This window comes from Pimephales promelas, chromosome 1 (assembly GCF_988280905.1).
Source record: "Pimephales promelas chromosome 1, fPimPro1.hap1.1, whole genome shotgun sequence".
Classification (NCBI taxonomy): domain Eukaryota; kingdom Metazoa; phylum Chordata; class Actinopteri; order Cypriniformes; family Leuciscidae; genus Pimephales; species Pimephales promelas.
Genome location: NC_142769.1, coordinates 45825790 through 45852098, shown reverse-complemented (window position 1 = coordinate 45852098; position 26309 = coordinate 45825790). Strand labels below are relative to the sequence as shown.

Below are 26309 nucleotides of genomic sequence, written 5' to 3'. Positions count from 1 at the left end.
AATAAATAAATACAATAAACAGTTTAGTAAATTTCAGTGTTTTATTGCTTATGATTCACAATTTAAAGATTAGCTGTGGCAGTTTTTGTAATATTCAGAATATTTGCAGCAGTAAATTTACTGTGATACACAATTTTGTCGGAAAAACTGATCACCAACGTATACCAATCATTGAGTACCATCACTTTACAGTTGTAAACTACAGGGAAACAAGCAAGGTTTTTGAAGGAATATAAAATCCTTTGCACTGACTGGCCTCTAGTGGTAACATGGGAACACTACCTGTAACATTGGTCCACTGATGCACAAATGTGTTTGATAAAATCTCATCTGTTGATCAAGCTGCTATAGATACTGTTACTTTAATCTAGTGTTACTTTAACTAAAAAATCTGGTTTATGTAACTAAATGTGCAGTTCATTCACAAAATATGATATTTGTTTATATTAATTATATGACTAGAGCCCAGCCGTGGTACATACTGGTTTAAATTAATCTCTTACAATCTCTAAAGGCCAGAAAATATTTTGCAATTATAAAATATATTGCAATGATGGCATATGCAGTCAGATGAAAGACTTCATTACTAAGAAAAATTACTTTTAATTGTAATAAAAATCGACGGAAGGGGGCCAGTCGGGCCACTATTTTCAACTAAAAACTGAAAACTTTTTATGCGGTTTGGCCGTTTATTTAGGCCTACATTGGCCGTTTATTTTACAAAATATGTACAAAATTTATTTTACAAAATTTTTATATAAAAACAAATCTTTTCCAGTCAACTCGTTCATTTCGTTCGTTGAATGAACCAAATGACACGAAAAAAGATTTGTTCATTTTGATAAACGAGTTTGAACAGGAGAGTCACGAACGCTCATCACAGAACAGAGCAAGGCGACCATTTGTGCTTATAAAACTTAAACTTTGTTTTTTTTTTTTTTTAAATGAGCGATCATTTCACTTGATAAGACCCTTATTCATCGTCTGGAATCGTTTAAAGCCCTTTGAACAGTTTGCAGTTTGCACTGAAACTTTTTTTTGGACCTTGAACTGTTTGGTTCCCATTGAAGTCCATTATATGGAGAAAATCCTGCAATGTTTCATCAAAAACCTTAATTTCTTTTCGACTGAAGAAAGAAAGACGATGAGTAAATTATCAGCAAATTATTATTTTTTTTTTTTTAAAGTGAACTACTCCTTTAAGTGTTTCTTTACAAAGTGACATCACCAACTACCGGCCAGGTGTAAACAGGGCCTAAGATAAAATCTTTTAGGACAAATCCACAAGGAAAGAAGCTTAAAGAAGCAGGAGCATTCCTGCCTTGATGTTGTGTTTTGATGACAGCTCACTGTATCTTTCCGTCTCTCTGTAAGAACACCCACAGGAGGTCTAGCGTGCCGAACTGACTCTCCACAACGTCATATTTATTTTCGTTTTCAAGAAGATTATCACCAATGTGCTTTTTAATGCTACAGATTTAACACTCAACAGCAATGTGATAGACACTTGAAATATTTTTGAAAAGTGCTTGCTGTTTATGTAGCTAAAAGTGCCTTCATGCATTTATATGACGCCTGATTTATGCTTTAGTTCTAAAGGCTGAAAGGTTAGACGTATTGATCGTTATCCAGTTAACACTTTAATGCTGTAAATTTGTTTTTAAAGACCCTTAGGTATTCGGACGGCGGGCGCCCCGTCTCTCAGCTACTAAAAAGTTGTGAAATGTGACACTGAAAACTAGACCGTTGACTTTACTATCGCAGACACTTTCAGTGGCAGAAAGCATTTTCTCCATGTGGATCCTCAGAGAATAGAGTTTCTGTGCAAACAAAGTCTCAGTTGCAAGCCGGACTTAATATAGTTCTCCAGACAACCGCTGCATTCTGGCAGGAAGGCTAATGTGCCTTGAGCCGACTGCATAAAAATTGCATACTTATGAAAGGGAGTAAGGGACCACTGACAGACGGGGCAATAGATGGGCCAAATTTAAACTGGGTCGTTAGGGCGACTGCTGAGCACTCCTAGTAAATCCAATCATTTGGTAGTCAACTACAAACATTAGACTTTGGTTCCTGTGGAGGACATACTACAACATACTATCTGTTTGTTTATTGATTTATTGCAAGTTATATTATTATACTCTAAAATTGCTGGGTTGTTTTAACCCAACTTTGAGTGAAATATGGACAAACCGAGCCATCAGGTTACCTTTTTTTAATTATTTTCAACCCAACGTTTGGGTTTGTCCATATTTCACCAAAAGTTGGGTTAAAACAACCCAGCATTTTTAGAGTGTATGAATGAGTGAATAATTGACTTAAAAATGTGGTTTAAACATGGATAAGTTACCACTCACTTAAAGGGATAGTTCACTTTGAAATTAATTTTTGGTATGTTTTAGTTTACCTCAAGGGCATCCAAGATGTAGGTGTCTTTGTTTCCACAGTATTTTCAATTTTGATATTTTTAGGTCAAACCATTCATGTCTATCAGTCATATAATGCAGGTCTATGGTCACCACCTCAAAGAGCATGCACAGAGAAGTCCAAATTAAACATGATTTAATGACTCGTAAATATAAGTACACATTGATGGCCTAAGACACGAAACGAGCGGTTTGTGTATAAATACAAACAGTATTTATATCGTTTTTACCTCTTGTAACCACAGCCACAAAGCGCCCGCACCCTCAGATCACTTGGACGTGGCTGTGATTACAAGAGGTAAAAACGATATAAATACTGTTTGTATTCGCTCGTTTTGTGTCTTAGGCCATCAATTACGAGTCATTAAATCACGTTTAATTTGGACTTCTCTGTGCATGCTCTTTGAGGTGGTGACCATAGACCTCCATTATATGACTGACAGACAAGAACGGTTTGACCTAAAAATATCAAAATTGAATCTACTGCGGAAACAAAGACGCCTACATCTTGGATGCACTTGAGGTAAACTAAAACATATCAAAAATTAATTTCAAAGTGAACTATCTCTTTCATAATGTTGGGTTAATAACCCAATGAGTAACACAACTATGGGGTGGTAAAGAACCTTCCCAACTGTGGGTTGTAACCCAATGCATTGGGTTAAAAGCATTTTTGGTAAAATATAAATAAAATTAAAAAAGCATGTTTACTGTGTGCAGACAAAACCTTCTTTAAGTATCATTTTTAAAAGATTCTTACAAGGGCTGCATGAAAGTTTAATGATAATTCATACACTCTGAACAATGCTGGGTTGTTTGAACCCAAATTTGGGTCAAATATGGACAAACCCAAACGTTGTGTTGAAAAACTAAACTTCAACTTTCACTTTTAACTGTACATTTTTTAATTGCATTTTTTAACCCAACATTTGGGTTGGTCCATATTTGACCCAACATTTTTAGAGTGTACCAGAGAGGCTTTTTAATTAGCTAATTTTCACTCTCATTGACATCAATATACTGGACAAGCTGGAAAGCCCCTGCCCTGACCAATACGGGTGAATGATGAATGGCTTTGTATACAGATGGTCAAACACTCAGAGTTATCAGTGAAATACTTATCTAAGATCCCGCCTGATAAACCCTTAACACTGCTGCTGTGAACTGGAATAAACAAGATGTCTTATACCAACATTAAGAGCTGACAGCTTTAAAAGAAGTCCTTGTATTGTGTGCTTTCAGAAACACATTAAAGGAGAAGCACTTGATTAAGACACTGCAGCACTGCGATCCAATCACAACTCACAGTGCACTTATATATTATTCAAGAAAAATTGGCTGCGAATATAAGCTGTTTTCGGGTGTGTCTAACTAATCAGCTCTAAACTGTGTGAACTGCCATTTGATGATTAATAGATGACATGATTTAACACCTGGTGGATTAATACAGCCACTGAATGTAACAGTATCTGAACACACTTGAGCAGACAGGAGCCATTTAAATAGCACACTAAAATTACCCTGTTTGTGGCAGCCTGGTGTGTGTGTGTGTGTGTGTTTATTCTCATGCAACAAACACAACATGGAAAATGGTTTAGAATGTGTGAAATATATAATAACTCAAATATTCCTTCATAACATCCTGCTTAATACTATATGCCATCTTGAATGCGGCTGGTTCTGAATTGGTAATGAAGGATCTTTAGTGCTTTAAACTGGGTCAGATCTCAGACTCAGGCTGTCTTTATGGTGGTCTTCTCATTCAGCCTACAGTTGCTGAAGGAATGCAACATGATATACCAGTCCAAAACATTTGCGAGTCTTAACAGGTCTCCTGCAGGCGAATGTACTGCACAAACAAAGCCAAAAAAGTCCTTAAATCCTTAACGAATTTATGGTATAGGTAAATGTATTTAAACTTAAGGTATAGGCCTTATTGTAACAGTTAAGCTCAGGTTTGTTTTCGTTTTCACTGTTTTCTTTTCCTGTTATGCCTGCCTTAGTCCAATAAAATAAAAATAATATATATATTTTTCAACTAATTTTATTTTTTGCAGCACATGACATTGTTTTACACAACATACAACTATTATATACTGTATAGTCTATAAATACTAAAATGATGCTTTTATTGTAAAACCTTTGCTCAGATACCAGCAGATTAAAGATGGAAATGTGAAAGATGCATGCAAATAAGTTCTATACACTCTAAAACTTGCTGGGTTGTTTTAACCCAACTTTGGGTCAAATATGGACAAACCCAGCCATTGGGTTAAATTTTTAAATTACATTTTAACCCAATGTTTGGGTTAGTCCATATTTAACCCATTTTTTACTCTAATACACTCTAAAAATGCTGGGTTGTTTCAACCCAAATTTGGGTCAAATATGGACCAAAAAATGTAAAAAATACAGTTGAAAGTGAAAGTTGAAGTTGGGTTCAAATTTTAAATTACATTTTTAATCCAAAATTTGGGTGTGTCAATATTTGACCCAATTTTTGGTTGAAACAACCCAGTATTTTTTATTTAGAAGTTAGATATAAATTCTCAGTGAGTTCAAACACTGACTTTAAATAAAATAGGCATAATTTTACACAAAGCAGTATGCCATGCTAAAGAAATGTAAAAGCTTTACTGTACATATAAATCCTTATTCGTTGCTCAAGCCTACTTAATTAAATATTCATGCGAGGCCACGACCCTTCGTGCGCAATGTTCAGATAGGCAACTCATTTTTGTCTGATTCACTTTATTTAATTGACAAGTTCGTTCAAACAGAGAAGATAAATATGTTAAACATCACATTATTGTTTATTTTAATGTTTAAAAAAATCAAAATAAAATCTGTATTGTACGTTATAGTGCATCCTACTTCCGGGGAATTAACAAATGACGTATTGTCTACCGCAAAGGCGCTGTCCACCGCTGTGGTGCTGACCTTGCTCCAAAACGCACGTTTTAAGCATTAAAACGAGACTTTCCAGGGAATAGGCTAATTGAGGAAAAACGAGATTGTTTTTATAAGAAGTTAGAGACGACTGTAACTAAATGTAGCCTAACTACCAACACTTTGCCAACTCTTCAACTATTTACTTGGGCAGCTACTGCATTCACCATTGCCTCATCACTGACTGAAACATGCTGAAACTCCATTTAGAGCGTCAACCTTTCCATCACATGACGGAGAGCGACTATATGGCTGTGACAGATATTTCTATTGTTGGGTTAAGGCGGCGACACGTCAAAAGCGCGCATTTGAGCGAGAAGCTTAAGGAGGATTCATTTTTAGCACAAATGTTGTGTCGGGGGGAGTCAGCCTTGTCTGCAGTATGTAACAAAACACGCTGCACATAACATCCTCGTTCTAAAATAGCCGATTTCGCATTTCGTCATCAGCTCTAAATTTGCAGTCATACGCATTTTAAGTGACAGCGCGCAACACAACAGGCTGTGTCATGGAAGTCAGTCTCCGTTTGTCGTCGGGTAAACGCTTCCCATAGCATTATTACGGGGACATGCATGACATATTCTAGGAGAAAGTGCAGCAGGGTGAGTAGTGTCGTTTCTCTCACTGAAAGGAGGTCGCGTGAACGTCTGGCGCGCGTCTGAAATGACGTTCTCGAGTGCCACGCCGTTGCTCTCCACTGTGGGTGAGGAAGGCAGAGCAGAGCCACAACTCCACTAGGATTGGACAACGGGCAGTGCAGTGGGGATTCCTGGGGACTGGTGTCTCTCCTAAAAGAAAACTACCGCTTCATCACTAATACAGCCTATGGCAGCTTCGGAGAAAACGCTCATTTACCGGGAAGACACCGATTCGTTTAAGAACTTCCTTTCCAAACGGGACATGCGCCTGATAAACGCACAAGAAGAGTCAAATTATGTGGATCTGAACGACCTGCTGGAACTTAAACTGGATGATACCAAAACAGAGAAAGTGGCATTTACTGGAGACTCGAGTCCACTGGAAATAATTAAGGGTATCAGTGGCATGAGCGATTCACAAGGAGAGCACGAACCTCCCACTGGAAAAATACGCGAATCTACTGAAAATCAATGCGCACTGGAGGAATGCGCGGAGAAGTCGACCTCTTTTGAAACAGCAACTTCGGAAACACCTCGAGCTGATAAAACGGACTGTATCGAAAAGACGGAGCAAAAGCCCAAATCACCAAATTTGGAGGCGCAGAGCACAGGAAACGCTAACAATGAACAATACAACGAAGTTTATCTGAGCAGCAAAAGTGAATCGGACGATGAGGTCACTGTGGTGCTTTCGGATCACGACGCGCGCGAAGACGAGTCCCACTTTATCACAACCCACGAAATAGAGCTTTTGGAGTTGGACCATGATGCGGATTACGACTTTGAGACGGGATCAAGCTGGGAACTCGAGGACGATCTCCAGGTCTACTCGTTCGTCGATTATGCCTCTTTTGACAGCGATGAAACGAAAGAAGCGTGTGTGAAAAGCGACCAGGCTAATACGAGCGGAGCCGTGGTCAGCAGTAAGCCTGAAAGCAATCTCTGTGACGCGGACAAATGTGCCAGCTCAGATGAGGGCCTGTCAAAAAAGCAGATTCACCTGTCAATCAAAGCCACTTCCCGCGCTGTAAATGAGCTACGCAACATCCAAGATCACGAAAAAGACAAAAGCCGCTATGTTTTGAGAGGAGTGGATGCAAAGGGCGACAAAGCGTGTGATAACGCAAAGTGTTTCATTGCTGTGCCAGGGCGCTTGCACTTTGGCAGCAAATTGAAAAGCAAAGATGTGAACGAGTATTCCAGCGGCGCGTCCAGCGCGGTGAGCGAGCTGGATGACGCGGATAAGGAAGTGCGCAATCTCACTGCCAGGGCGTTCAAAAGTTTGGCGTATCCATATTTCAATGCCATCAACTTTAGCACCTCAAGTGAGTCTTCTGCTTCAGAGCATGGGCTGGGAATAAACAGCTGGTCGACGTTTGTTGACCTAAAGTATGGCAAGGGGCGAGATCAAAACTTAGTCGCGCACAACGGCTCCACACCCAAATTCCATTTCGCCAAAAAGAGGGACGGCAAGGGGATAACAGGCTTGACGCTGACCAGCATGCGAGCGCCCCCGGTCGAGATATTTGCACTGAACGGCAATTTAGTCGGCCACAAAAACGCATCGTCCACCACTAAAAAGATTGAGCTCATGGGGAAGTTCTCACAGGGGCAAAGTGGCCTCATAAGACTGACCGAAACGCTCAATTTTCGATGCAATGTCAAATCCGGCCAGTCTGTAAACGAAAGCGCTGGAGGATCACGTTCCACAGATGAAGTTACACACACCTTGCCAAGCGCCCAAGGGAGCGAGGCAAGCAAGCGATCCTGCAATGCAGGTGAAACCATGGAAGACACACACAAGAAATCCGTATTCGCTTCGAGTCTCCTGAAAAATGTCATTTCTAAGAAAATGCAGTTCGAGCAAGAGCGCAAAATGGAGAGGGGCGAGATATGCGAGGCGCACCACGCGCCCTCTCCGTGCTTCGCGATGCACGAGCACGAGAAAGCGGCCAAGAAAAATTCCAAAGGGCTGCAAAGGCAAAGCTCGAAATTCTCAGAAGCCGATTCCGACTTCACGATCGTCAGCGTGGACGATCTCGGCGACATAGTAGACGGCAATTCAAGCGATGCCAAAGACGACGGGCGCAACGAGGAGACTTTGACGAGTGCATCAGAAACCAATTTAGAGTCGGCGAATGATACTAAAAAAGGAGCATTCGAAGCATCCAAAAGCACACTGCTTCGAAGCCAAAATAGCGCGTTCAGATCGTGGAGGGACGGCGAGCTACTAGAGTTTCAAAAGGAACATAAAAACGTCAAAACTCTTGAGGGGAAACCGCAACGCGAGTGTCCGCGGGAAACCAACTTCTGCGTCGATTCGGCGAGCGGCAAGCCCACTAAAATGTCACATTTATTTGTGCCAAGCATACAGCTTCCGTCCTCGGAGAGGGACCTTGGGAAACCGCCGCCGAAAGTGAGTTATTCCACGCGCAATCGAGGAGAAAGCGGAGCTTTAAAGTGGCGCTCGAACACACTTTATGTGACAGACGCGACGCGCAGCGCGGTGACATCGAAGTCGCCCGAAATCAAAATAAGTCTGCGGAGTGTACGGGACAACAAAAGCGACCCGTTCAATATCGCCAAGCTGCTGACTCCCAATTTGGGCTGTAAGACAGCTGAGGACACAAGATGCCAAGCGCTCGCCACGGCTTTCAAGGGTGAGTCCTCTGACAACAAGCCTCACTTTATAGTCAGAGACATTAGAGAGAACAAGGGCAAACTACAGACCCCCATTCACCAGGTTAGAGACGTGCGTAAATTGGTTAAGAGCTCGTATCACTTTGTCTCTTTAGATAACAACGACAACAAATCTAGCAACTCGACGTCTGATGGAGAGCAGAAGACGTTAAAGCAGAGTCCTCATCTGAACTCAGCCTCTCTTTCACCCATAGTGATTAAATGCCAGTCTGTGAATACAAATAGCAATGGAAAGCAATCCGGAGATTTAATAGACCCCCCCAAGAGACGATTTCCAGAGGATATAGTTGAGGCTGACAGGTCCTCTCCTCACGTTGCTGTAGCCAACAGGCTGCCGAAACAAGAGGTCCCAACCGGGGTAAAGATTGAGGCGAGCACAAGAAAGCAAGATAAAACGAGCGACGCCAGCGAGAAAAAAGGCGAACCCAAGATGGCCAACCAAGCCGCTTTGGAAAAATTGCAAGCTGCCGTCAAAACCATGGAGCAACTGTATGTTTTTGACAAGAACGAGTGGAAGAGGAAAAAAGAACCTCGGCCGATAACAGACAGCCACGTGCTCTCGCTCATCTCCGGCGAGAAACACGCTGTTGAGGAACTGGAAAGCTATTCCCCTGCGGATAGTTTGCAAAGGCGAGATTCAATCGAGACGCCCCCTAAAAAAGTCGACAAGTCGTCATCGGCCCATCAAGAGCGAAACGGCCCTAAAGCGCTCACGGGAACGCCAAGTAAGAAGCCTCAAACACACGTTGCATCACCGGCATCTTTGAGCTTCAAGGCCTTGACACCCAAATCTCCAAAACTACCCATTTCCTTGAAGATATCTCATCCGAAGCGTGTGCTGGAAGAGCGGGAGAGGCCCAACGGAAGTGAGACTGAGTTCGCCCCTCTGCAGTTCACTTCCACAGCAGATTCGGAGAGCTACCTGACCATACCCGTGAAGCCTCACGCCACGTCCGCAGCCGGGCCGGGCAAATCCGCTGTTTATACAATCCCACCCGGAGGAGGTAAAACCCAAACGGCCAGTCCGCCGTCTTACCTGGCTCACAGTGACACCAGAAGCCGTCAATCCTTTGTCATGGAGACGCGGTCCCCGGATACCCCTACCGCCACTATTTACCACACACCCCTGCCTGTCACGATGCAAGCTGCTCAGCCTCAACTCATTTGCTTCTCTCCTTCGGTTCAACCCTCCCCCATCCCGACGGAGCACTTCCACACGACCCAAAGAAAGATGCTGCTGGATCCCACCACTGGAAGCTACTACTTGGTGGACACTCCGGTGCAACCGGCCACCAGGCGTCTGTTTGACCCGGAAACCGGGCAGTATGTGGACGTCCCAATGCCACAGCAACCCCCCATGACCCCCGTCCCGCTTCCGATATCCCCTCTCGCCCTCGGCCCGGGAGCTTACGGCCACACCTACATGTTTTACCCGGGATACATGCCAACCACGATGATCCCCGCACGCACTATTCAGTCCCAGCTCTCCATGCAATCCGAAGCAGATGATGGGGATAAATCCCATCCGCACATGGGACAGCAGGAGGAACGAGTTTACATGGAGAGCCCTTACTATATGCCATCGGGGAAGTCGTCACAAACGGCCCATGTGGCTCAACATGTTCCCGCCACCAGCAAGCAGCCCGTCATCAGCATCACCTCCCAGCAAGGGCCGAGGATCATCGCTCCCCCCTCCTTCGACGGCACCACCATGAGCTTCGTGGTGGAGCATCGGTAAAGCGTAAGTGCAAAATCATTATTTCTTCATTGTATTTGCATGCATTGAATGTTTTATAATGGGTAGGGCTTTAAAAAATGATGCACACAAAAAAAATTTGCTTATAATGCAAATCTGTCCTATAATGCTCATAATCATACACTGTTCGGTCATTGGCCAGAGGAGAACTGCCACTGTCACTGTCACTTCTGTCACTGATGGAGTTTTGGTTCCTTGCCACCGTCACCTTTTCCGCCTTTGTCGCCATTGGATTTTGGCTTGCTTAGTTGGGGACATTTAGTTCACTTTGAAATTAATTTTTGGTATGTTTTAGCTTACCTCATGGGCATCCAAGATGTAGGTGTCTTTGTTTCCACAGTAGTTTCAATTTTGATATTTTTAGGTCAAAACATTCTTGTCTGTCATATAATGCAGGTCTATGGTCACCACCTCAAAGAGCATGCACAGAGAAGTTCAAATTAAATATGATTTAATGACTCGTAAATGTAAGTACACATTGATGGTCTAAGACATGAAACGAGCGTGAGAAAATGAACAGTATTTACGTCATTTTTACCTCTTGTAACCACAGCCACAAAGCGCCCGCAGCCTCAGATCACTTGGATGTGGCTGTGGTTACAAGAGGTAAAAACGATATAAATACTGTTTGTTTTCTCACACAAACCGCTTATTTCGTGTCTTAGGCCATCAATCATTTAATCATGTTTAATTTGAACTTCTCTGTGCATGCTCTTTGAGGTGGTGACCATAGACCTGCATTATATGACTGAAAGACAAGAACAGTTTGACCTAAAAATATCAAAATTGAAACTGCTGTGGAAACAAAGACACCTGCATCTTGGATGCCCTTGAGGTAAGATAAAACATACCAAAAGTTAATTTCAAAGTGAACAAGCTTTTCAAACCTTGAACTATATTCAAGTACAGTATATACTGTACATCAGTGATGGTAATTATATGGGTACATTTAAGAGACTTTTCACCCAAAAATGAAATTTCTTTCATTATTCACTCACATTGTTGAAACCTGTATGAAAGAAAATTGAAAATAAATAACTATACAAATTAAAAGTAAATGATCTTCTTCCTTTTTTGCACTGTAAGTCTTGATGACTTCATGATTCACGTCACCCTTTTCTCTCTGGCCACAGAGAAATTACACTGTCTAATTTAGCTTTAACAGCCTTTTAGTATTTTTCTTTTTTAATTGAAAAATGACGTTGCCTTTGCTGGCAGCTTATATACATACTGGTAGGAATGTCCTTGGTTAGAACTGTTTATGTCAAAACAACATTGGACCCCATTGACTTAAAGGGATAGTTCACTTTGAATTAATTTTTGGTATGTTTTAGCTTACGTCAAGGGCATCCAAGATGTAGGTGTCTTTGTTTCTGCAGTATTTTGATATTTTTAGGTCAAACCGTTCTTGTCTGTCAGTCATATAATGGAGGTCTATGGTCACCACCTCAAAGAGCATGCACAGAGAAGTCCAAATTAAACATGATTTAATGACTCGTAAATGTAAGTACACATTGATTACCTAAGACACGGAACGAGCGGTTTGTGTGAGAAAACGAACAGTATTTATATAGTTTTTACCTCTTGTAATCACAGTCACGTCCAAGTACTCTGATGGCGCTGGAGCTTCAGTCTGCGCAAGCGCCGGAAAGCACCGGAGGTGATCTAATTATGGTTGTGAAAAAAATTCAACGTTGTCTGTTGATATATCGAAATCGTCTTCCATTGCAATTTCCTGTATATCTAAATATGTTTAGATCTTTACAGTGAAGGCTAACAGTTCTGAAATCTCTGTGTAAACAATGAGGGATGTACACGCGCGAGAGATCACTTCTGGCACTTTCCGGCGCTTGTGCAGACCGAAGCGCCTTCAGATCACTTGGACGTTGCTGTGGTTACAAGAGGTAAAAAATATATAAATACCATTCGTTTTCTCACACAAACCGCTCGTTTTGTGTCTTAGGCCATCAATGTGTACTTACAACTACAAGTCATTAAATCATGTTTAATTTGGACTTCTCTGTGCATGCTCTTTGAGGTGGTGACCATAGACCTCCATTATATGACTGACAGACAAGAATGGTTTGACCTAAAATACCAAAATTGAAAATACTGCGGAAACAAAGACACCTGCATCTTGGATGCCCTTGAGGTAAGCTAAAACATACCAAAAATGTGTTTCAAATCATCTTAGATTCTCATAAGCTAATGTAAAGAACAATTGATATATATATATATATATATATATATATATATATATCCCTTAAATAAGTTTTGGATCAGACCTGTAGACATATCATTGCCATTATGTTTATTAATTTGAATTACTTAACTTAAGCAGTCATAAAACAATTAATATGTATAAGAATTACCTCCCCATGACCATCTGGGTAAAATATGGACAAATCCAAATGTTGGGTTAAAAATATAATTAAAAACTGTACAATTGAAAGTGAAAGTCTTAAGTTGGGTTAAAATTTGAAATGACATTTTTAAGAAAGAAAGACATGGACATCTTGGATGACATGGGGGTGAGTAAATTATCAGCAAAAGTTTTCTGAAAAGTGAACTACTCCTTTAAGTAGCTACAGTAACGAAGTAAAGCTAACTCGCTGTCCAGCACTGCATAAATGAAGTTAGATGCCTTACATTAATCCCATGTGCGACCTTCACTATTTTGTTTATATGGTTATAAATAAAAATGATTTTATCTTAACACCTCCCGCTCAAGTCATAAAATAGCACCGCCGTAAAAATGCATGACTACTGTTCTATTTCCTCAAGAGCCACTGTGTGTGTATGGAATGGGCGGTGATACGTCCAGCCCTATAAAGAGCGTGGCGTGGCGTGGCGTCCCGTGGGCAGAAGGGAAGAGGCGTGGCATTGTTAGCATAGCGGTGGGAGGAGAGAAAGGTCAGCCAGTTTGAGGCATGTGTTTGTGCTGATACAGTGTTGTGCCAGCTGCTGCTGGATATCAAGACTCATCGTCCTGAGATTCCTGGGGCGCGGGCAGGTCACCTTTTTATAGGACGGCCTTATGTTAAAGGGAAAGACCCAGAGGCGGGCCAGAAGCTTTGGCTGAGGGATATTATACAAACAAATCAGCTAGCGTGCGAACGGCCCGCGCAGAGAGTAATGTAAGATGCCTTAACTGCAATATTTTCATGAGCAATAATCCTGCTATTAGCAAGCAGACGATGGTTTTAGAGACACTAAATAACACTTATATAACTAACCTGTTGGCTGATAGCTGTGTCCGCAGTGCTGACAGAAGAAGTTTTTAATATTGTTCTTGTTTTGTTTCACACAGGAGCCACGTGACATCACCTTGTCTCTTCTGTTTTTTTTTTGTTTTTTTTTTTGCTGAATTTATCACTGTATTTGGGAATCTCCGTCATCATGAAATCCCCCCCACTCTTCTCCCATTATTATCTGTGGTCTGCTTGTTTAATGCCGTTTTTCCCACTTGCTTTGTTCTTGTGTTATAACTTTTTTTCTGTCTGCTTGTCAAATCTTTATGAAAGTTGATCTGCATTGGATCTTTTTTTTTTTTTCAAAGGGTAGTTGAATTCATGTGCATTTGCTGGATACATTATTGTAAAAAATCACTTTAAGCACCCTCAGAATGATGTCAGATTATTAGGTTAAAGAGAACTTGGTAACACTTTTCTTAAAGCCTTTATATGCTATATATATATATATATATATATATATATATATATATATATATATATATATATATATATAATTTGTTTTTAAGGCATTGTATGCAATGCATTTAGCTGTTGATTAACAGTAATTCGTGAAAAAAGAAAATGCCCCAGCATGCATTCATTTTATTGCACAATTCTGACTACAGTATTGTATTGTAAAAATACTCAGCTCAGATTAAATTATTTAGCCTATTAAAAAAAGATACAACCTTTGGTGCATTAGTAAATGTTGATATTAACATTAATGCTGCAAGTTTTGGTAACTAACTAATGTTAACAAATGTAACCTTATTGTAGTGTTTCTGTTACAATTATTTATGAAAATGTACATTATTACAATACATAAAGGTTTTAAGTAAAGTGTTACCTATAGCTTTTTAAATTATGACTGCTAAGGATGTAATTATATTAATATTCTGGCAATAATTATTTTCATGCTATGGCTGCTAACAGCCAATATTAGAGCTCTACTTTAGCCAAATATTTGTTGTCTAAAAATATAGTGCTAAATAAAACCTATTATTTTAAATGCTACAAATGAATTTTGGCATCATAATGTAACAGCACGAAAAATATATATTCATGTTAAGATTTACTAAAGATCATTACATTTAACAGTAATACATTATTAGTGTTTTCAGTGAACTATGCAATCTAAATGTAAAATAGGCCAGGTTTGTGCACAATTATATATCTGTATATAATTCAATATATATATGAAGAGTTTTAAATTTTCTTTTAGAATGATCATTTTTTATCAATCTTGTATATTTAAGTTCAGTAATTTCACTTAAATGGCAATGAAGATTACGTGTTAATTGCCATTTAAGTGAAATTACTGAACTTACATATACAAGCTTAATAAAAAATGATAATTCTAAGAAAATTTCTAATGGCACTTAGAGGCTTTTGCATCTGAACTCCTCATATATACAATATCAACCATATAAATAGTAAGTTAAATTGATACATGTTAAGGTTCTCTACAAAAAAAAAAAACACAGCAAATCTCTCCTGGTTTCCATCTTTCCTTGACTGAAGTTCTTCTCCTGACCTTGATTCTCAACACTCTTCATTGAGAGGTGTTCAGTGAGCTTAACAAATTACATTATACATTTTATATTGTATATTTTTGTGATTTTTTTAGTTTGTTTTTTTCTTTCTGGTATTGAATAGACCACCATTAAACACACAAATGTGTGGCGATGTGGTGAACAAAGTGTTTTAGGGGATGGTATTTCCTCTATTACTCACAGTACCAGTATAGCATGAGTGTGTGAGAGAATGTGTTTACCAAGTCGGTTTGATTTGGTATTGCAGTTTCATTGCTTTTGGATGCAGTGTTAATGGATCAAGGTCAGGTGAATTGATTTCAGGTGAAGAAATGAAAGATATTAGAAGGGATTTCTTGTATTTTGAATACAGAAACTGTTATACTAAACAGTTTACAAGATGTAGCTTTAGACAGCGTTTGACTGTACCTCAATTTCAAAATGCACAGTGCTGGGTAGTAATTGATTATGATTATGGCATCTATGTATTTATATATATATATATATATATATATATATTAGGGCTGTGCAAAAGTTAATTGCGATTAATCGCATCCAAAATAAAAGTCTGTGTTTACATAGTATATTTGTGTGTGCTGTATATAATTATTTTGTATATATAAATACACACACATGCATGTATATGTTTCAGAAAATGTGTTATTCCTATATAAAATATTTATATTTATATAATATAGATTATGTATTTATATATATATATATACAGAATTTAAGCGCAAATAATTCTTAAATATATACATGCATGCATAGGTATTTATATAAACAAAATAATTATATATAGCACACTCAAATATATTATGTAAAACAGACTTTTATTTTGGATGCGATTAATCGCAATTAACTTTTGCACAGCCCTAATATATATATGAAGAAGCTGTCCACACTGGTCGCGACAAAGCAAATTTGTCCTTCGTATCAAATTTAAGTACGTCTCAAATGTAAGTTTATCGTCCGGAGGTTGTCGCATTGCTCCATGTCACATCCAGTGTAGACAGCATCACTTATTATAATGGCTAATGGGTTTTATTCGCTTTTTCACGTCTTTAAGATGAGCTGACAAAATTGACATTCTTTATAACTGACATTATTCTGAACCTTTTAATAACAAAGGCCTTACATTTAGATCCTCTGTTATATTGTTTTTGTTTTGCTTTTTTTGATGCACATGGGAAGTTTTTAATAACTCTTGTTTTAGTATTCTTGTGAATTCATTCATTATTTCAGCTGTTGGAGCTGCTGGCCAGTCCGTTAAGCTGCCTTTTTCAAAGTTTGGTGTGGCGTTGTCATTAAATTAATGAGAATATCATTTCGGCGTGTTTAATTTCAGTGACAAGGTGTACTTAAAGGTTTTTTTTTAAATAATAATAAAAAAGAATAAATATGTGAAATACCTATCACGACAAAGTAAATATGTGAAAATGTTTTTGTTTGGTATGTGCTATATGTTGGTTTTGTTTGTAATCAGAAGTCACTTGATGTCATAAAATGACATTAAATGTTCCTGTAATGCCATTGTTTAATAATAAGCAATCACTGTTTTACGAGCGACACTTGATAAATGATGAGACTGACATGAGGACAAAGTTATGTTACAATGGTTAGAAGTATGTGTGAAGATGGACGGGCGACGTATTGGATGAGGATACGCATTATAGCGTCTTGGAAAGAATAAAGACTGAGATTCAAAGCAAAGAGATGCAAAAAGGGTGAAATGTTCTCTGGTTTGAAGTTACAGGAAAAATAAAAATTGTACTTCAGCATTTTGTTGTTGTTTCCTTTTCCTACTTGTCATACACTTTTCCAAAGACATAACTACATTTTTAAATTAAAGTAGTAGTAAGTAATTTGCTAAATGATCCAATGAGTTCACTGTACAAAAAATAATTAAGGTAAATCAACTTGGATGTTTAAGTCATTTCAGCTTAAAATACATTAAACTGATTTTAAAAATAGTTTAATCTTTTTTAAGGTGAAAATTTAGTTTAGTTAGTATTAAAAACATTTGTTGTCATAACTTATTGAGAGCCCAGTTTATTTTAGAGCTCATATCAGTTGTTATTACAATGGCATTTAAAGAATGAGTCCAGCAAACCAGCTGTACAAAGTATTTTAACCATATTTAGAGATCCACGTTAAGCGCATTGACAGCAATCCTCTGTAAAGTGCTTACATCGGGGGAATTAATATAGGAAGCAACAAATCCATATGCTAATATGTGTTGCAAAGTGCTAATGTGAAAGGTGATAGTCTGGTAGTTAAAAGTCTGTCACACATTACTATGCAGCAATGGGAACGTAAACTTCCATATTAGCTGTGACTCTACTCAGGTGACATGAGCTCTGAATCAAGACGAACATCTGTTATATATCATTTTAATTCACTGACTTATGAATGCATTTCCATGAATGATGTGTAAGTAACTTTTTTTTGTGCTGACGAACATTATCAAAGACCAGATATGAACTAAACATTTTAATAACGTTACTGAAAGAACTGCTCATATTTCGAGAACGTAACTTGTCAATGTTCTGAGAATGTATGTCCAGGCAAAGTTCACGGTTAGTTTTGTGTGCCTTTTTTTCGCCCAGTGCTACATTAAAAGCACTGTTACCATGTAATGTGCATGGCAGAATATTTCAGCTGACCACCTGTGCATGAAACATAATATGTGTTACATTATATGTTGGGCGGCCGGTATTTTGCCTTCCATGCTGTCAGACATACATCATACATCACATACATCAAAATAACAATATTTGCATTATAAACAACTATTGTTATGGTTTCAACACCAACCCTGTTTTTGTCATAATTCTTAGAATTGTAAAAGAGACATTTTTAGTACTATAAGCATTTGCCTTTGAAAATGTATAGGTCCATAGTTTAACAATAAGCATTTCTTAATGTTATACTTCCTAGTTTAAGTGTACATTTATATAGAATATACAATTTATGACGACTCATGGGAGATTCAAGACCATTCTTACACATCCAGAAAAACGTGTAAAAGATTACAGATTTCTAAAAACAAGTATTATATACAAAGGTTAACACATATAAACTCAGAACAGATGTTATCAACCTACAGTAGGCTCATCATTACAGAGATTTCTCATCTCATGCCTGAATGTCTTAACTTGCCCTCAACAACATGGCGGACTGTTGATGTTCCCACGCTGAGCGAGTCGCTTTAAAATGACGTAGCATAAAGCACACGATGACAGCCCTTCTGGAAAGACAGCAGTTTAGAGGTAGTTTTCTCTTTTATACCTGCAATTCTGCTATTTTATGTAAATTAACAGTATTATATGTGCCGTTTTATAAGGTATGTCGCATGCTTGTTTTATGGTCCCCCTGATGTTTTGCGTCATCATTTTGACATAGAGACTCTGAAAACATCTGATGATATTAAGTTAACCTGTATCATAAGACGTAGATATCTTACGTTAACCTGTATCGTATTCGTAACGTTAATATCTTAAGTTAACACATGTATTGTATGTCAAATAATATGGAAGTCATAGGCTATCTTTATACAATAAAATAACTGTTTTGATACCACAGACAAAAGTGACACAAAGCTTGTAAGTTGCCGTCTTTGTTTGAAAGCTTTTCTAGGCATCATAGTCGCGGTTAAACGCGGATACGGTAACCACAAGGGTGTCAAAATTTGACCAGATTTTGTTACATCGGTGTGTGTATGTATTTATTGTTTGTTTGATTACTGCTCGGGATGCCGAATCATTTCAGTGAATCGAATCTTTTGAATCAGTTCATTTCACGGTTTCGACCCGTGGTCCTTTCAAGTCATAGATTGAACCATTCACTTCCTACTATCCTTTGGTAAAATATGCATACATAAGGCTCCAGAAAGTGTTTACTTTACACCACATATTTGATATTTTCTTTTTAACAAATGATTTTTTTCCTAACTACATCCTTAGGAATTTTTCATTGATTTTTCTGTCATTTATACACCTTTCTACTGGAGATAATCCATATCTGTTGTATTTATTAAAAAAAAAAAACAATCACTCAATATTTTTTGCTACTCCAGTGTTTTCAGATTAAATGGCTACTGATATGGCCAATGCACCTGCAGTGCAGGAGAGGAGCCATGAATGTGCTAACAATGAAAACGAATCGACAAAGGATGAAAATGAGACCGTACAGACTGGAGAAACTGAAACACTGTCTAAAAGACAAAGGAAGAAACTTCTCAAGAGTCAACAATGGGAAGAACAAAGAGAACTTCGCAAGTAAGCCGTGTTATTTTAATATTATTTATGTATACTTACAGTTTTTGTCCATATTCTGAATGAGGAATAATTTTAATTGATTGGCATTTATTATATGGCATTTAAAAAAAAACATTTAATGCAAGGAAGGAACCATTCAAAATGATGAAACAAGACAAAACTCTTTGCTCTACTAACACATGGCCGAGCTATAATTTAGGGTATGTTTCACATCAGCAAAAAAAGTGTAAAAACAATATGCTTTTAATAGTTCAGTGTAATGTATTTGCTAGTTGCAAAGCATAATTAATAAAGACTTTGTATCTTTATATTAATGTACAGACAGAAGCGGAAAGAGAGAAAACAGCAGAGGAAGCTGGAGAGACAAGCGCAGGCTGACGACGGAGTGGAGTGGACGGGGAAGAAGCGTTTGCGCAGGTCGGCAGAGCCCAGCTCGCTCAGACTGGTCATAGACTGCAGCTTTGATAACCTCATGCTGCTCAAGGTAAGCTGGAGTGTCTCACAACTTCTTTTGCTTACTTTCATAATGCTATCTAGCTGTTGCACTAAACAAATCTTGTTGAGAGGTGATTTAAAGGAGTGGTTCACTTTTGAAAAAACTTTTGCTGATAATTTATTAACCCCCATGTCATCCAAGATGTCCACGTCTTTCTTTCTTCAGTCGAAAAAAAATTAAGGTTTTTGATGAAAACATTCCAGGATTTTTCTCCATATAATGGACTTCAATGGGAACCAAACGGTGCAAGGTCCAAATGAAAGTTTCAGTGCAAACTGTTGAAAGGGCTTTAAACGATTCCAGACGATGATTAAGGGTCTTATCAAGTGAAACGATCGCTCATTTAAAAAAAACAAAAAACAAAGTTTAAGTTTTATAAGCTCAAATGGTCGCCTTGCTCTGTTCTGTGATGCGCGTTCGTGACTCTCCTGTTCGAACTCGTTCATGAAAATTAACTAATCTTTTTCAAAGTCAATTCATTAATTTCGTTCGTTGAATCAACCAAATCACACAAAAAAAGATTTGTTCATTTTGATGAACGAGTTCGAACAGGAAAGTCACGAACGCACATCACAGAACAGAGCAAGGTGACCATTTGAGCTTAAACTTAAACTTTTTTTTTTTTTTTAAATGAGTGATCGTTTCGCTTGATAATTCCCTTAATCATCGTCTGGAATCGTTCAAAGCTCTTTCAACAGTTTGCAGTTTGCACTGAAACTGTCTTGGACCTTGAATTGTTTGGTTCCCATTGAAGTCCATTATATGGAGAAAAATCCTGGAATGTTTTCATCAAAAACCTTAATTTCTTTTCGACTGAAGAAAGAAAGACATGGACATCTTGGATGACATGGGGGTGAGTAAACTATCAGCAAAAGTTTTTTTTTTAAAGTGAACTACTCCTTTAAGGAACCTAATTAAACTTATTTCCTATTGTGTAGGATGTAAAGAAACTTCACAAACAGATTCAGAGGTCCTATGCTGAGAACAGACGCACCCTCCACCCTGTACAGGCATGTTTCCTTCATATATATATATATATATATATATATATACAGTATATATACACTATATACTGTGTGTGTATTAGTAAATGTGATCTTTAAATTCAACAGCCTTTTTTTATATTCACAGTTTTACCTTACAAGTCATGGTGGTCAGTTGAAGCAAATCATGGATGAAATTAACAAAGGCTGGGTCAACTGGAAGGTAAGATGTGAAATTACACTACTTATAATAAATAGGCTCCAGAGGCGTGCGACCTCTGACATATATAACAATTGTAAGTCGCTTTGGATAAAAGCGTCAGCTAAATGAATAAATGTAAATGTTAATATTACAGTTTATTTATTTTTTACACACTCTTGTAGTCATCTGATATGAATACATAATTCATGCATGAATTTATACGTGAATTCGTGATAATTCATGTACCCTTACCGTAAAGTGTTACCAAAATGTCTTCATAGTTTCCACGATTGGGCTTTATTTATTTATTTTATTATTTAATTTTTGCGTCAGATACCAATAACATTGAAATGAAATGAAAGAATGTGAAAGATTTTTGTGCAAACAATAACTCAGGTTGGTTAAAAAACACAGGAGGAGAAGCTTTATGATAATACAACATCAGCAAATAACAATTTGCATTCGGACAGAGTTTGATTTCTCAGAGGACCGTTGAGTTTGTCGAAAAACAGTAGGTGATTTTTACCTGGAAGTTTTATTGAGGTTGTGTGAGGAAAAACACAGACATTACAGATTCGGACTGGATTAAAATCACAAAGTACACTCTTAGAAGAAAAGGTTCTATATTTCTCGAGGGGCGGCAGTGGCTCAGTGGTTCATGTGGGTTGTCAACGAATCGAAAGGTTGGTGGTTCAATCCTCGGTTCCACCTGACCAAGTGTCGAGGTGTCCATGAGCAAGACACCTAACCCCAGCTGCTCCCGACGAGCTGGATGGCGCCTTGCATGGCTGACACCGCCGTCGGTGTGTGAATGAGTGTATGAATGGGTGAATGTGAGGCAAATGTAAAGCGCTTTGGTGGCCATTAGGTCTATAAAGGCGCTATATAAATGCAGTCCATTTACCATTTATATAGAACCTGAAAAGGTTCTATCAGCGCTACGTATTTGGAACCCCTAAAAGGTTCTATACACTCTTTAAAAAAGGGTTCCTCTGGGTTCTATATAGAACCCTGGGGTTCCATACTTGGCCAATAGAACCTTTTACCAAAAAAAAAATGGTTCTATATAGAACCATTTTGGAGTTCCATATATGAAGCGGGGGATGGAACCATTTCTGGTTCTAAATAGAAGTGTGTGAAACTGGTTCTAAGAGTGTGTGAAACACGAATTTCTCTAACGTCCTTCATTAAAACTAGTCTCACACGAATAGGGCTTTTTCAAATGCTCAAAACTCTTCTGTGTTCTTGAGTTGACAGTCTTTTGTATATTTATATATTAAACCCACCTGTCACCCACACGAGAACTCATTTACTGTGCACAAATCATCATTCTCAATGCTGAATTTTGCCTGAAAGGGGATTAGCTACAGTATAGACCTTGTGCGTCAGAGAAACAAGAGCACAGCCATCTTTCGAATTTTGTCTTTTGTCTTTAGTTTTTGCGATCGCTTTGTATATTTCTGTCATCGCTGTCGAAGAGTAATTAGCTGGTGAAGTGGATTTACTTAATTGTAGAGTTAAAGGAGTTCAAGGTGTCCACGTCTTTTTTCTTCAGTCGAAAAGCAATTAAGGTTTTTGATGAAAATATTTCCAGGATTTTCTCCGTATAATGCACCTAATTGGGAACCAAACGGTTCAAGGTCCAAATGAGAGTTTCAGTCCAGCTTCAAAGGGCTTTAAACGACACCAGACGATGAATAGGGGTCTTATTTAGGACCCTTTGAGTCATGACTCGAAAAAAGATTCGTTCATTTTGCTGAACGAGTCTGAACAGGAGAGTCACAAACGCTCTTCACAGAACAGAGCAAGGCGAGCATTTGTGCTTATAAAACTTAAACTTTTTTTATTTATTTTTTGAAATGAGCGACTGTTTCGCTAGATAAGACCCTTATTCGTCGTCTGGTGTCGTTTAAAGCCCTTTGAAGCTGCACTGAAACTCTCATTTGGACCTTGTACCGTTTGGTTCCCATTGAAGTCCATTTAATATGGAGAAAATCCCGGAAATATTTTCATCAAAAACCTTCATTTCTTTTTGACTGAAGAAAGAAAGACACAGATATCTTGGATGACATGGGGGTGAGTAAGTTATCAGCAAAATATTTTTTATAAGTGAACTACTCCTTTAACGGATCTCGAAACAAATTTTAAAACGAGCAGCATATTCATAAATCCGTAAGATCTTACCTTAAAGCTGTGGGAATACAAACCGAAACACAACAAGCGCAGTGCTGAAAAGGGGCGGGGCTACAAAAGGTCTTTATGAGTAAATTTGATGTTTGAATGTTAATAGAAAGCGACACCTTTAACAAATGCAAATTTAATTGTGTGTGGTGTAGGATGTCCATGTCAAGCCTGAAGCGTTTCATGAAATCCTAAGCAAGGACGACCTCGTCTACCTCACGTCTGATTCTCCCAATGTGCTGCAAGAGCTGGATGAAGCCAAAGCCTATGTGATTGGAGGTCTGGTGGACCACAACCACCATAAGGTGAGTGGCTTGATACAGTTAGACCTGATAAAGGACTTTTCAGTGAAATGATTATTTGTGTAAGTAATTTCACAGGAGGATTTTATTCTGAGATGAGTATAGGGTGGCACTTGTCATAATGTTTAAGTTTTTTACCTTGAAGTCATTACAAGCTCTTGGTTTTGGGGAATTCCAATGCTTTATTACAGGGAATCACATTTGGTCGAGCCCAAGAGCTTGGCATTGCTCACGCTCAGCTTCCGCTGGGCAGTTTCGTCAAGATGAATAGCCGCAAGGTGCTGGCTGTCAATCATGGTGAGATGCCCTTTCTTACATTCTCTTTAGTCCCTGTTTTGGTCGATCGGATCACAAGTAGACGAGGGAGACATTCCCATTTACACCTGGTGTTTTAATCCATCTCTTTTGTCCACTTTAAAGCACTTCTGTCCTGATTTTTCGAGGGAAGTGTGAGTGTCTATGGGTGGGTAATTGTTACGGGCCTTTATTTCAATCTAATGGACGATATAAACTCACACAATTTGCAAATGAACGCGAAAGGAGACGATAAAGAAACATACAGAGAGCATTAGCTTCCCTTTCTGCTCTGACAGCCACAAGACCAGCCGTGTTAGAAATCAGGAATGGCGAGAGAACATTGTGCTTGGTACATTTTTCGCCTTGGGTCTCCAGCTAAAGTTTAAATCCCGTCTGGCTAGGGCACTTTCCATAATATTTACTTAATAGTTCAGGAAGCGGTCAGTAGAGGGTCTTTTGTGGCTGTTTAAACACATTCAACCACATGCACGTAAACACTACGAACGCAATCCGGTCAAATGCATTTTCGACTACCTCTGGAAGTGTTCAAAAGTGGACAAGCTCAAACGTTTTAGACCCGTTTACACCTGTATTTAGCGTCGTCCACTTGTGATCGGATTGATGAAAACACTTCTTAACCCTCAGGTGCTCTTCGTTTCGGAGTCACATTTGTTATCTTCCCGGTCAAAAGTGACCGGACACCTAAAAATTTAATTTCCTCCATCCCAGTAAAACCAATGCAATTTATTTTTGTTCTATAATATTTATTCTTTGTAATTTAGTATTTTGAGACAATTTGATTTAATTTATTAATATTTATGCAATATTTATGGTCTATTTTTGCCATGGAAAAATATATATATTTATATATACATTATTTTTTTCAAACAATTATTAATGCGGTATTAAAAATATTTTTTGAAGAAAATTAGCACCATCTGGTTACAGTATAGAGAAAAAGTGTAGAATCATGGTGACATATACAGCTCTCTATGGAGAAGCATGTAAATTCCCCAGATGTTTATGAACACTTTTTTTTTTTTTGTGGATTTGAATATATCGTTGAAACAATTCCAAAAACTCATTTCCTATAAAAAATGTATTTCCTATGGGTCGGTCATTTTTGACTGAAGGCCACAAGTGTGACTATTTTTTTAAGACCACTTAGCATGCTCGGATCATGACCTCAATTTTTTTTTGGATTCACATACATAATGCCATAAAAGTCACCAAGTTTGTAACATTTGTAACATTCCGATTGTAACATTCCGATGAAGCTGTGATTTTTAAAATTTCAAAACAGAAATTTTTTCGGTCAGAAATGACCGAAGAGCACCTGTGCCAGGTGTAAACGGGTATCCATTCAAATGACACTTCTGTATTGTATGGAGGTCTCTGCAATGAAAGAAAAAAGTAATTGTATTTTTATTATAACTCAGACATTATAACTCAATTGAGAGTTTATATCCCGCAATTCTGACTTTTTTCCTTCTGTTATGAAGTCAGAATTGTGAGACAACTGGCAAACAAGAGAAACAGTTTACAGAATTGAGATGTAACAGAATTGAGATATGAGGGGTAAACTCCTAATTGCGAGATATAAATGAACTCACGATTGTGAGGGAAAAAAAGTCAGAATTGAAAAAATTAAAAAAAATGATTCTGAGGTGGAAACTTCCATAATTATATACAAACTACTTTTAAGTTTTACTGCTGCGAATTAAACAATAATTTTCCCTCTTGCTGCAGTTTTTGAGATCATCCTAGCATTCCTGGAGAAACGAGACTGGCAGGAAGCTTTCTTTACGGTTTTGCCACAGAGGAAGGGAGCTGTGCCAGTGGGCCAAGAGGACAAGCTCGGAGAGGGCAATGATGAGGAAGACTCTGATGAAGACTCGGATACAGAACAGACAACCTCAGAAAAGGGAACGGACTCAAAGGACCAATCAGAGAGCAAACAAGAAGAGCACAAACCTCTGCTAAACCAATCAGATTCCTGCGAGCGAAACACGGCATAGAGAGACGTAACATATTTATGCCATTTCATCTTTTTTTATTTTTTTGCTAATTTTTATTTGTTTTTTTTCCTTTTAGTTTAACATCTCAATTTGAGGTTTGAGATGGTGTGGACTTGAAGGTGTTTTTGTCAAAACATTTCATGAGAAAAAAAAAATTAGAAAGTACCTTTTTTTCAATCTTTTCCATTAAAAAACAAGCAACAAACACTGATGTGTAGATACTGTGAAAAGAAATAAACAATTACAATATTACTTGTTTTTAGAACAATCCGCCTTTTATTTTATTTATTATTAACCAGATGATGTAGAGAAGATT

At 38.2% G+C, this 26309-nt stretch overlaps 2 protein-coding genes across 2 annotated transcripts; both read left to right on the top strand.

The window, feature by feature from the left end:
- The first annotated feature begins 5623 nt into the window (after positions 1–5623).
- c1h4orf54 (chromosome 1 C4orf54 homolog) lies at positions 5624–14155 on the top strand. The gene is made up of 2 exons (XM_039658548.2): positions 5624–10454; positions 13780–14155. Exon 1 carries the CDS (start codon positions 6201–6203, stop codon positions 10449–10451), a length of 4251 nt encoding a protein of 1416 aa, XP_039514482.2. The 5' UTR covers positions 5624–6200; the 3' UTR covers positions 10452–10454; positions 13780–14155.
- Positions 14156–18402: 4247 nt separating this feature from the next.
- On the top strand, positions 18403–26245 carry trmt10a (tRNA methyltransferase 10A). The gene is made up of 8 exons (XM_039659567.2): positions 18403–18506; positions 19313–19514; positions 19836–19998; positions 20949–21020; positions 21142–21216; positions 23532–23681; positions 23870–23975; positions 25725–26245. The coding sequence occupies exons 2-8, from the start codon at positions 19327–19329 to the stop codon at positions 25991–25993; spliced, it is 1023 nt and encodes a 340-aa protein (XP_039515501.2). The 5' UTR covers positions 18403–18506; positions 19313–19326; the 3' UTR covers positions 25994–26245.
- The last annotated feature ends 64 nt before the right edge of the window (positions 26246–26309 follow it).